At 36.4% G+C, this 13,431-nt stretch overlaps 1 protein-coding gene across 2 annotated transcripts in view; it reads left to right on the top strand.

Moving 5' to 3' along the window:
• The window catches only part of LARP1 (La ribonucleoprotein 1, translational regulator), a 92,748-nt gene that overhangs the window by 32,271 nt on the left and 47,046 nt on the right, over positions 1–13,431 (top strand). For both annotated transcript variants that reach the window (XM_060765521.2, XM_060765519.2), the window contains exons 2-3: positions 8,461–8,522; positions 12,501–12,566. In XM_060765521.2, the coding sequence (XP_060621504.2) occupies positions 8,461–8,522; positions 12,501–12,566 (128 nt within the window). The remainder of the gene's footprint in view (positions 1–8,460; positions 8,523–12,500; positions 12,567–13,431) is intronic.

Here is a 13,431-nt window from a genome sequence, read left to right as displayed (position 1 = left end):
CAGATCAATCAACTGCTAGGTTTTTTTAAAAGTAAAGTACTAGTTTTTTCCTTAATTTTGCATTATCCCCCTACTGTTTGTCATAGCCTCCAAATTAACCTTTGGATAATAGTAAAAACTATAATAAAACTTTATTTGTATTCCATCCTATTTCCCCTTTGAAGGTCCGAAAGCAAACTATAGTCTGATCCTAATAGAGAAGAAAAGAGTCTGATAACAAATTGCTTATTGTGGAAACCTAAGAATGTGAATTTGTGTGGGAAAATGTGCTCTACCCCATGTAGCCATGAATTGAAAGCTCTATATGAAACCAACATTATTATATAGATACTGGTTATTTTGGAGGAAATGTTAAAGTAGTGGTGGGCAAATTATGGTCCCACAAATTGGATTGCATCTCAAAGCCAGTATAGAAGTAGTGAGAAGTACTGGGATTTTAGTCCAACAGTTGAAGGGCTGCCCTTTTCTTCACCCCTGATCTGAAGTAAGGACAGAAGGAAAAGCTATAATCTTTGTGGTTGAGCACATGCTCACATGCATAAGTCCTCAGGAGCTACACTTAAGCAGTCTCTCATAAAACAATTGGCATAGACTTCAGGCTGAAACCAGTCAGACTACTGCTAGGCTAAGCTGACTAAAGGTCTATCTTGATAAAAGGAAGGAGGCATTTGTATCACAGTACAAGTGAACTGCTAGGTAACTACTGTCCTTGAACGTGAGCATCAAATAGCAGAAAAGAGAATAGTCACTCAGACTGGCTGAAGCTTTGAAGAGATTTGCAGGTATTTTGAATTAAACTCTGAAATAGTTTGTTCATGTCAAGGTGGTCTGCTCCAGAACAGGTTGCTCTAATTTGTATCGGTCAAGAAGCTGAATTGATCATCCTGAATTGCAAGATTGCCATTGTCACACATACACAGCCTGTGATTCTTTGTGCAATTTGATAGAAGCCAGTAAATTTGACAATATATATATAAGATGTCTCATGAGGGCAAGATAGTTTATTCCTTGGCTTTTGGGGGCTTGTAATAAAGAATGGAGGTCAGAGAAGGTAATACTATTTATAGCTATATATATGAATGTGCTTTTGCAGAGCAGGATTAGAATCCTACTACTATGTTCCTTTTTCCTAGGCTGCAGGATTGTGCTGAGATTATTTATTTATTATTTACCATATTTATACCCTGCCCTTCTCAACCTCGAAAGGGAATCAAGGCGGTTTTACACATAGGCCTTAAAAACATACAATTAAAATAACATTTAAATTAAGACAGTTAAAAACATTACAACCATTATTAAAAACCACGCCATAAACAATCATAATCTGGGGCTATTCCAGTAGTCATTGCACATATTCTATGTCCTTCCATTTCACTTTTCTGAAGGCTTGATCCAAAAGCCATGTTTTCACTTTCAGGAGGAAGGGGGCTGATGCACTAATTAACTGTTAATGAACTTTTCATTAGATGACAGATTTCTTGTATACAGGGAGGCGGAGCCAAGGTTTTGCCGAGGACCCTGTCTCAGAAACAGTTATAGTGCTTTTAAGCTACAGTCTCCTATTTTATATGGTCTCAGTCAGTTTTAACCAACCTGGTTCACTCTTAATTGTGTTGGACTAAAATATCAATTGTTTTAACCAATGGCCTGGTTTTTCGTCTTATAGAAATTTTAATCCCAAAATCTAGAGGGCACCAGACTTTATTCCCTGAATAAATGGTAACAATTCAGTTATTTCCAGATCATATGACTATTTCCCCCATATGCATTTAACTGAGCCTAAATAGTTGGCAGTGGTGGAGGGCTCTGGTTGTAAAAGGCTAGTGTAGGCAATGCTGTGTCATATGGATTAGTGACATTATATATTTCTTCTGTCTTTGCTTGTATAAATTAGCTCTTTGAAAGTATGAATTTGACATGCATGCCTTTAAGGACTCCCTTCCTTTCCCCTTGGTGGGGGACTTGCTAAACTTCTGTGCTGCCGATAAGTGATTGAGATAAAGTTGTTGCTCAAATGAAGGGCGTTCTTCAAGAAGAAGGCTTCTTGTGTTCCTGGAGGCACATTGTGAAAGCTAAAAAAAGTTCAGCTTTCCCCAAGCATGGTAATTTACTTCCTGATCTGAAATGATGATAGACAGACACAGATGGAAAGACTAACCTAGCTTTCAGCTGGGATGCTCTCTCCCAGGAGTGACAAAAAACCCAGTCCACTTTACATGTATCCCCCTTCCCTCTTTCTTCTGTTAACAGTTATTTTAATTTTACTGTGGGTTGCCAGATTGCACTGCAGACTTGGATCATGGTGACAAATGTGGAGTTTTGATTTACTGTTAATTAATTTACCTCTGACTATTTCAGGAAAGGCAGTCAACTGGTGGATGAATCTTTTGCTATTAATTTAACATGCTAATTGGGTGCTCCTATCAAACTAGGGCTAAGTTTATTTTTCTTCATTACCCCCTCTTTTTTGTAGCTTCATTGACATATTAATTTAGCTAGTTTCCCTTCGAATTCAAATAGTACATGTAATTTTTAACCAAAAGGACCTTCAGCTTGTAAATGATTGTCTTGCTCTTTCCCTCAGTCAGCTCAAAATGCATGTGTGTTTTCTCTAGGTTATCCATGCAGACATGCATGGATGCATGTTCACAGACACAAAATATGTTTTCTGCTAGCAATTTAGACAGCACTCATCTTCCTCCCCCTCCTTTTTGAACCTGTGTGTTTTTGTAGGTATGCTGTCAGTGTCAGAGCTCCACAGGAATGAAAAAGTTGGTTGTATAAATTATAGTATCCTACTAGTTCATGCTGTTAGGCTGGCAAATGCTTTTTTGGCATGGTGTGCAAGGTAGAATTTTGCCATATTTTTTATTTTGAGTTACAATAATTAAAATGAAAAAATCTTGCCCTATGCATTTGTGTAAGTGAAAATGGATACCAAAATTATGAGCATCATGACATATCTTTTCATTCTGTGGCCACTGAATTCAGGTTTTATAATTTTATAATAGGGCAGAGAGTAGATAAGTGATCTTTGTTTTTGTGTATTGTTTAAGCAAAATCTATGCATTCAAAATTGCTTTCACACCTGGAAAGACAAAAATCCATTACATTTTATCTTTGGGATTTTGATTTAACAAAAAAGTAGCTGCTTCACTATGTTTACTTGATTGTGTCTTGAGATACTTTGTCACTGTTTCAATACCTTATGAAGCCTCATGTTGGATGCAATTCAGATAATGTCTTCAAACGAAGTGTGTCAATGTTTTTTTTAAAAAGAACATGTTCTGTCTTGAGTTTTTTAAGGCTGGAGCCACAGCTCTTTGTCACTCACCTAGCTTTGCCATTTATGCTGATGCTCTAATTATTTTTCTTTTATCTATACATTGTGCTTTGAACATAACTTTAAAAGCACCATGTAGTGTTTCACAAGAAATGCAATAAATAACCTGATTTTACACATTTTTAAATTATTACAGAGAGAGTACAGGCATAAAGAAAAAACGAGGGCAAAAGTTAGACTGGGAAAGAGTTGTATAGCTGAGGTGATAGTACTGAGAAAATTCCTTCTTACGTACACACCAACCTAGTTATGCATTGCTGACTGACCCTTGATTACTCCTTCACATCATGTACTGACATATGACTCCACTTTTTCCTATGGTCAGATCTTTGATTTCAAGTTCAACATTTCACCTATTACCAACCCAGCTTGTAAAGTTCATTGCAGATCACCATGCCATTGTTTGGGTGCTCAGATATTTGCTGCCCCATAGGACATACTACGTTATACTTGAGCCAGGTGGGATTATCAGGTCTAGAGTTTGCTTGTACTCATGGTGTTTGCCATCACAGGCATACATTTTGCATTTTCTGACAATTGGATGGGGATTGTTGGTGTATGCATTTTGTTTGTTTATTTTTGTAGCATATTGATTGATTACGAGATTTCTGTTTTTGAAGGTATCTGTCAGGTTTGAATGACATTTATGACACCGAATACTTTAGGTATCAAAACTCTATGTGCCTCCGGGCAGTTTTTTTTTTCTTATTCTTGCTTATTTCACCTTGCAGGATGGGATTTCTCAGCAAGTATCGGGATACTTTTTGCTTGTTATTTTACCTTTGGAAAGAGAAACTGTACCCACCATTATTACTCTTTACAGACAAAGTGTTCCAGCGATCTCGGCACATTAAGTGCCAGTGGCACTTTACCCAGTTGGTGAATGATGTTTCCTTTTGGCAATTTGCAGAATTCATGGGCTGGAAAGCAAAGTTCCAAAGATGAAAAAGAAATGTACAGAAATAAAACAAATTGATTTTACTTTATTGTTTTGTTTTAAAGGCAGTCCAGGGAAGAATAGGCTATTGAAATCTTTCTCTTATTAGTGAAGACTTTAAAGGCATTGAATATACTATAGCACAGTGCTTCTCATATTCTGATATGACAGACTGGCAGATTTTTCCTCTATTAGGGTCATGTCATATTTGCATATGTTTCCTAGAAGTTTTCCATGGAGCAACAGCTGATGTTTCATTCGCAGACCACTATTTGGAGTAGCATAGTTTTCATAGAAAATATTGAATCCAATTCTGGGAGAAAAGCTGGATATAAATCCATGCCATCAATCAATATGAATGTCTACTTCTTGTCAGATTTGGAAAGAAATGCTATATTGTTCCAAGAGAAGGAACATTTTGCAGAACATTAACTGTAGATATCATCTGGACAATTGGGTTTCTGTACTGTGAGTGCATCTTCACTTTAGATGGTAAAAAGGATGCTGAACCTAGTTGGGATCATTTGTTTAAAATAATCTGTGTCTTGATACCTGTTTGGCTGTCTGGCTACTTATATAAATGGTTTTGGGAATTCCAGAACAGTTCCTATATATGTGAGCAAGCTTTAATCAGGTTTCTTGAACAAGAATATGAGACCAGGAAATAAGATGGAGTACATATTTGTAGCATTTGTAATGTTTTATGCTTGGACCATATTTGTCTTTTAGTGTAAGCTTATGAAGTTTCAATGTTGACTGAGATTATGTTTTTAAGATAGACCGTTTTCTTCAGTAGAACACATATAAAATATGTTTTTGATTCAGGTTATCCACAGATGTTTGTTGTTGGTGACATCAAGTTGCACTGTAGATAAGTGCTGGGTATATGAATGTTCTGTATAGCTTGATAACTGTGGTGGTAGCATCAAGGTGAAGGTGGGCCATTAGGTAGGTGTGTGTATGTGGCATAAATGATCAGCTGATCAGCTCTTTCAGCCCTTTTAAATCCAGTACTCCAGGACAATATAAAAAAAACCGTGGATGATCATGGCCCATATTATTAAATGATAGCAACATGAACTCATCTGTGTTCTTCCCAATGCCATTTAATAATATGAAGCATGGCAATCCACTGTAAATGGATGCCATAGGTCTGGACCCCCCAGATCTGGAGGGCCCATTGTAATTCAGTGTGTGGTTGAAAGAGCAGACCATGCATAGAGTTAATAGATTCTGGTTGCAATCTAAAATTATTTATTTATAATATTTATATACCGCCTTTCTCACCCCTGGGGGGGGGGGGACTCAAAGCGGTTTACACATAAATAATGGCAAGATTCAATGCCTTATGTTGGCCACCGATACGAAACAATTAAAAAGGGCTGAAAGAGCGGATCACTATAACGTAGACACTTTAAAAGCAAGGGAAGAAGCTTTTGCTGTATAAAATGTGTGAGAGGAGTTGAAGAAATTGACAGTGGCATGTGAATACATGAGATGTTGGAAAGTGGAATATAATAATGTTATGTGTCTAGATTGCTGCTTCTATTTTGACACTAGGCATCAAATCCAATCTCGGTGCTGTTGTTCATTAACAATATCATTCTGTCTATGCTTTACTGCTGTGATAGTTGAACATTTCTTTCTTGATTTGTAGTATATAAATCCTTGTAAGACACTGTAAGACTCAGCCTTGAACAACACCTTGTAAGACACTGATGATTTGGCAGGATTTTGGGACTGTGGGCATGGTATAGGTTGATTATTACTTCTCCAAAATTCTTTAGGCCAGAGTGTTCAAATTTTGGATTATTTCAGAATACCTGTATTTTTGCAATTTACTGGACTGGTACATGGTTGAGTTTATTAGAAAGTTCTTATATGTTTTACCTAGATTCTTTCAGAATACCTAATATATAATGCACAGGTGAAGCAGTAGAGAATGGTATACAGGTATAAACTCAAGAATAATTTATGTTTAATATAAACTTTACACAATATTTTAAATATTTTTTGCATGAAAAACTAATTTTGTGTAAATTGAATCATCAGAAAGCAGAGGTACAATTACTTCAGTTACATGTGTGAGCAGTTTAGGATTTTGGAGTATTTTTGAAGTTGCAAGGGATGCTCAGGTTGTAGCACTAAATTTCATCTATTGGCACTCTCTCTGTTTCATCCTTTTCAAATAGCTTGGGATCCTCTCATTAAACTTTTTTTTAAATGGCTAGTATAGTATTTATGCTATTTTTTCATGGAATTGGGGATTTTTTATTTCTTATGAGAAAGTGACTATCTGTTTCAGTCTATTCATAGGCTGATTATCGAACATCAGCAGAAAATACTCAACTGTTTGATTCCTACTATGAGCATTTCTTAACATTTTGAGAACTACTCAAATTTTATTAAAAGAGGAAGTAAAAGAAGAATGTCCTACCTTAACTCATGTGAAACTGCAGGAAAATTAACACAGTTCAAATAACTCTTGGAAACAGAGACAACTAACTTTTCTATGAAGTCAGACGAGCACCTTATTTGCGATTTACTGGACTGGTACATGGTTGAGTTTATTAGAAAGTTCTTAATATGTTTTACCTAGATTCTTTCAGAATACCTAATATATAATGCACAGGTGAAGCAGTAGAACAGGAATAGGTAAAGAGATATTTAGGCATTGTATTTATTATAATTATATATTATATCTATTATTATGGCTAATATCAGAATGCTTATAAACAATGTTTTCATGGCCACAAGTTACTGTTAAGGTTCATAATCTAACTAAACATGGAAGTGATTCTATGTTCAGCTTCCAGAAAGTAGCTGACAATATGTCAGAATGAAAAGAGCAGAGGCTTATGGAACCTTAAAGACTCAACATTTTTGTAGCATGAGTTTTCATGCATTGTAATTGATTTCACTGCACGCAGGATAAATATGTACCGTGTGAAATAAATTTTAATTCATAATATCCCATGCTACAATAAATGTTGCTCCTTAAGGTATTGGTTTTTGTGCATTCAGTTGGCTGTGTAATACTGCTGTGCCTGAAATTGTTTTCCTATTATTTATTAAATCTACAAGCAGTGTTGTGCATAGGAAGCATTTTTATTCCAGAACAAGACTGTGTGCCCATAGTGCATATCGTTCTGTGTGCCTGTGTACAGTTTGTTATTGCTGTAACTGTACTAAGGGAATGCTTTTGAAGCCAACGAAGAGAATACTCTATAACGCCTTCTGGTTTATGGATGTTTGAGACCCACGTATTGTCAGGATACTGATTTATAATGGGGTGGGCAAAGTGCACTCTCAACAGTTCCAGCTTTACTACATTATGCATGGCAAAAAGGACGTTTGCAGAGGTGAATTTCTTTTGCAGAAACTTTTGAAATTAGTTGTTTACATTTTAAATACATGATGAGACCACATGTATACTTTGATAATAAAAAACTTTTTTTTCAAAATTGGAAGTTGCTTTTTTGAAATCCATACAGCACCCAGGTGTCCAATGGCAGAGAAATTAGCACTAGACATGCCAATTTATAAATCTGATGTTCTTAAATATCTAGCATTTCCTACATTTGAGATCTTATTGACTTTTTTTAGTAATGAGAAAGTGTTATTCTTTCCACCTATTGCCTTTCATTGATCCATATTCTAGGGCTGCTTCCCATTCCATCCCCTTTAGACTCTGGTTGTTAAGAAAAATGTGGGCAAGGCCTGGTCTATGATACTTCCCATTTATTTGCAAATGCCATTCATTTCCAGCCTTTGTATTTAATGGATAATGGGCTGTCATGCAAAGTGATTTTAGATTCGCTTTATCCTTATCTTCCCACCAATCATGAAAAGGCTTTTGCCCATTCTGAAAGTGAGGGAGAATTAATTTGGGATAAAAACTGTTAATACTCCCACCTAAGACTAAATAAAGAGTTTTCAACACATGTTGAACTCCTGGCTTCTCCTGTTGAACTTAAATCTCATGTTCTAATCTACTGACCTTTCCAGTACTTCTGAAATGTGGGAGACAACTCTGGTCAATTCTCAGAAGGCACAGTGTTGAATGTGATTGCATGGAGTGATACCATAGAGATGAAATGCTGCATTTTCTGTACATAGCAGGTCTCTTTATTTAGCAATTAATTTAGCATACTAATGTTTGGTGTTTTCCCTTCACCAGAGCATTCAACTCCAGCCAAAGTGGTGAAAGCAGCAAACCCAAAACAACGGAAGGGAAGTAAGGTAAGATACCAACAAGTTCTGTTTGTGTATCAATGAAAGATATATACATTAGGGAGAGAGTAGGGCCCATGTTAATCAGACATTTGCTTGGATATAAAAATGAACATATGTGTAAACCTGTTATTTGTTATAACCCATATAAACTGAGATCCTCAAAGCCATTCTGTCATGATCATGTTCTACAGATAGAACCTGCAGGTTTAAGTGTTTTTCAAACACTTTCTTGCTAAATGTTCTGCCCCCTGAAGATACTGTTTGACTGTTAGCACCTTTTAGCACATCTGTACTTAGATCTTTCATGTTTCAGCTGTCATCACTACTTTCCTCCCTTCCATGTATTTGTGATACCTGAAGGGTATACTTTGATCTGTATATTATATATGTGAATGAAGTCCTATCATGCGAAAGTTTTTAGTTCATCATTTTCACCTCTGACTTCCTTTGACTATTAGTTCTTTCAGAATAACGGATACATAATGAACTGAAGACAGTAATCTATTATCTCTGTAGTCACTAGCTGGTTTTATAAAATTATTTATTATATTATTTATTTCCAGCATTTCTAACTCGTCCTTTTCAACCCCTGAGGGGGCCCTCAGGGCAGCTTACACCTGGCAACAATTTGATGCCACAACATAAAACAGATGCAAAAATATAACTACAATTTAAAACAATAAATAGAACATTGAGTTAAAACAAGTTAAAGCGTCATTATCAAACCATATAGCCATTTCCAGTCCGATTCTACTTCCAAAGTGCTGTTATGCTTGCTGTCCAAAAGCCTGGTCCCAGAACCATGATTTAAGCTTCTTCCTAAAAGAAAGGAGGGATGAAGCTGACCTAATTTTGCTGGGGAGCGGGTTCCACAGGAGGTCCCCTCCAATCACAATTGCGAAACTGGGAGGGCCAAGAGCAGGGCCTCCCCAGATGATCTTAAACTGCTAGGCGGGACGTAGAGGGAGATACATTTGGACAGGTAAGCTGGGCCGAAACTGTATAAACCTTTCTATACTGGGCTACTGTTGCGTCTGGCTCTCTTTCTGGTACTTTGCACTGTTCAGTTTATAACTTTGCCTGGAAAAAGCATCATTTGCAGTGCTGTACAAGTTAATAGGAAGAAAGTGAATGAAGAAAGTGCAGTGGCAGATTTACAGTTGAATATTACAGAAGACAAACATAATGGCCACATGTTTTACACAGCTTTGAAGTAGACAGTGAAGACACTGAAATAGTTAAGAATTTTCCATACCTTGGCTTAGTCGTTCATTATAATGGAGACTGTAGTCAAGAAATCAGAAAAAGAGTACAACGTGGAAGGGCAGCTCTGAAGGAATTAGATAAAATCCTGACATGTCAGCATATGCCATTAAATACTAAAGTTAGGATGGCCCATGCTGTTGTATTTCCCATATTTTCTCTGGTTGTGAAAGCTGGACAGTGAAGAAAGCTGATAGGAAGAAAGCATAAACTCGTTTGAAATATGATGCTGGGGAAGGGTTCTGTGGAGAGCAAATCAATCTTGAGTTCTCTCTAGAAGCCAAGATAGCTAAACAGAGACTGTCGGATTTTGAACACATTTTGAGAAAATACAAAATGCTTGGTAAGGTGGCAGTCAGAAAAAATGGCTGCATTTTAGAGGGATGGACTCAAGTGATGCCCTGAGTCTGCAAAACCTGAGCAGGGCAGTTGATGATAGGGTGACTCTTTCATGAGTCTCCTTAAATTGAAGTTGATATGATGGTAGTCAAAAGCATATCAGTTTAAAATCTTGTAGTATCTGTGAGACTTCTACAGGGAATATTTGAATTTGTAGTTTTGGCACCAAGACTTGGATACCTTAATAATGCTTTACTTGTACATTCCCTTTGGGACGTTATTACTGTAGTCATTTTAAAAAATTGAATGCATTCAATAACTTTCCTTTCCTTTCCTGTATATGAGGTATGACACCTTGCATATAATTTCTGATAACATTATGGTGGCTTCACTATAAACTTTAGAGTGATCTTTAAAGTGATTTGTTTCACTGGAAAAAGATAGTAACTCGTATTATAATATCTAGTAGTTAGAGAAAGGAAACAGCTGAAAGCAGGCTATGCCACTGATTTAATCTGTAGATACAAGGCTTGCTGGAGGGCAAAGCTCAAGATGTGCTTGCAAATAAAAGGTTCTGCCAAGATGGACTCACTGATTCATAGCAAAGTTCACTGAATGTTACACTTGCATTCCAGCTATGATTCCCAGGTCTGAACCCACTAACATGTATCTTTTGAAAACAATAGCTGTAAATCACAAGAAAGCTGGACTCATCTGAAGCAAGGTTTAGTGAAAGTGAATGTTGTACAGTCAATTAAATGTACAGAAGAAAAGGAAAGGAGGAAAAGATGACTATTTAATGTGTAATAGCTAAAGTCAGATCAGAGAGAGCTTATTATAGAGAAAAGCGGGATACAAATAACAGCAACTTTAAAATGCACCCTTGGGGAAAATTGGGGCATTACATCGTCATCATAATAATCATTGATTTGTACATAACAACACAGCAAACATTTATTTATTTATTTATTTATACATACATACATACCCCACTTTTATCTCCCCAAAGGGAGATAAATAATGTCATGGAAGTCCCGCCGCTTTCTAGGGACATCATTTTTTGTTTTTTGGGGAGTATTAAAAAGTGTTTTGTCTTAAATGGTCTCCAGAAGTTATTGTTTACTTTCCTGCCTAGGCAACATCTGGTGATGGCTAGTTCCACAGCTCCATCCATATAAAAGAGAAGAGGCATTTTTTTTTACTTAAGCTAACATTTTAAATAAGTAAATCTCATCTTAGACTGGCTTTGCATGTCGAAGAAGGTACAGAGGAGAAGCTACACAAATGATTGGAGGTCAGACTTGCAAAAGAAAGGATGCAGAAACTCTGTGTGTATGCATCTCTTTGACTTACATATGCACAGTTGTGTCTGAGGCATTTGGTATCTTCTTTTGGCATTTCCAGAAATATACAGAGCTGTTTTGGGTTCTTAAATTCGTTTCTTCCAAACATATCCTTAGAAAACAAGAAATACAGCTTGAATCTACTTGGACTTGCCTTTGAAACTCCCCTGAATTGTTCATGTCAGTTAAACCTCATACTTCCTTACTTTATGTTACAGTATCAAGGATTTGGTGCTTCTGGTGTAAACTTTCATGTTGATCACTAGATGGCACTATGTTTGGAGAAACAATATTAAACTCTGTATAACTTCCAAAACCTTGAATTGTGACTATTTTTTTTCATTGCATTTTGAAGAGGACTAAAATCAATGAACCTTCAAAGGCTATGAAAGCTATAGTTTGAGAGGAATGGTTCAAATTGATTGAAAGTTTTAGCAATAGATAAAATATAAGGAAGATGTGCTCATGTGCAAGCAATGCTAGAACCCATACAAACACTTGAAAAGAAATTAAGTACAGGTTGGGGATATCTTATTTGAAATGCTTGAGACCAGAAGTGTTTTAGATTTCAGATTGTGGATTACCTATATTTTCATAATGAGATATCTTGAGGATGGAACCCAAGTTTCAGCACCAAATCCATATGTTTCATATATACCTTATTCAAACATACCCTGAAGGTAATTTTATATAATATTTGTAATTTGTAATAATTTATACTTTCAGAAAACAAAGGTACAATTATCTCAGCTATCCAAGTGGACAGTTTTAGATTTTGGAATTTCAGATAAGGGATGCACATCATGTAGTGAAATCATTTTTTACAATTTAAAATTAGTTTGTTGGTTTATTAAGGCCATTGGGTAACAGAACTAAAGAATTATAGAACAATTGAGCAGTTTATTAAACAGATTGTACTTGGGGCTGATTTTGCCTAGGAGTGTAATCAGTTCTCAGCCTGGATAAATATTTTACAAACAAAGTGGCAACTGTTATATGATGTTTCTTTTTGATTGGATGTCTCTCTTTATTATACTAGGTTGGTGACTTTGGGGATGCCACAAATTGGCCAACACCAGGAGAAATAGCTCACAAGAGTGTACAGGTAAAACACATTTTCACCTGAGGAAGAAAAACCTTTCTGTTTGTGCTTCAGAGTGGATGTGATGCAGGTGGTTCTAGAAAAAAGTTATTTTGGTCTTTGCAGGTCCCTTATGCAATAAAGCGGCTTGCTATACAAAAACTCACAAAGCTGGCATACTGTGAGTTGGGACATTGATCCTTCTGTTTCAGGCTTTGATTGGTGACAGTTACTCTTCAGGGTATTAGAGAGATGTTATGGTGCCAGTGGACTCAGGGTAGAATGGGTGGTAACACTATCCATTTTGAGTTTTTGTGTCACAGTCCTATATGTATCTGTTGAGCAATAAACCCCATTGAGTTTGCTTACTACTAACTGTAAGGTACTACTGTAAATTGATGAAGGCTTTCATGGCCTCACAACCTCTGAGGAGTCTTGCCACAGATGCAGGCGAAACATCAGGAGAGAATGCTTTTAGAACATGGCCATACAGCCTGAAAGACCTACAACTACCCATTGTGCACAGTATTTCAAACAGATAAAGAATATTGACAGATAAAGAAATTTCAAGGAGCTGCCTTGCATTTTTCAGTTGCAGCATGGCGGGTGATTTCACTACATTCTAGCAAAAGTTGTACTTGAAATTTGCCAACTATTTTAATGGTACAGGTCCTGTTGTTGAGCAGAACTCTAAATCGATGAGACATGCAATTTTCAAAAGTCATCACCAGATCATTTTTATATTAGATAATTTCCAACAGATTTGTCACAACAGCTTTTCAAACTTGTAACTATAGAACCTGCAGGTTAATATATTTGCTAGTTTTACGTAGTTATTCAGAAGTTTAGAAAAAATCTTTAATATATTTTTCAGCTATGGAGGGAAAAT

This window comes from Anolis sagrei, chromosome 2, assembly GCF_037176765.1.
Source record: "Anolis sagrei isolate rAnoSag1 chromosome 2, rAnoSag1.mat, whole genome shotgun sequence".
In the NCBI taxonomy this organism is placed as follows: domain Eukaryota; kingdom Metazoa; phylum Chordata; class Lepidosauria; order Squamata; family Dactyloidae; genus Anolis; species Anolis sagrei.
Note: the sequence above shows the minus strand (reverse complement) of the source record. Positions and strands in the feature narration are given on the sequence as shown.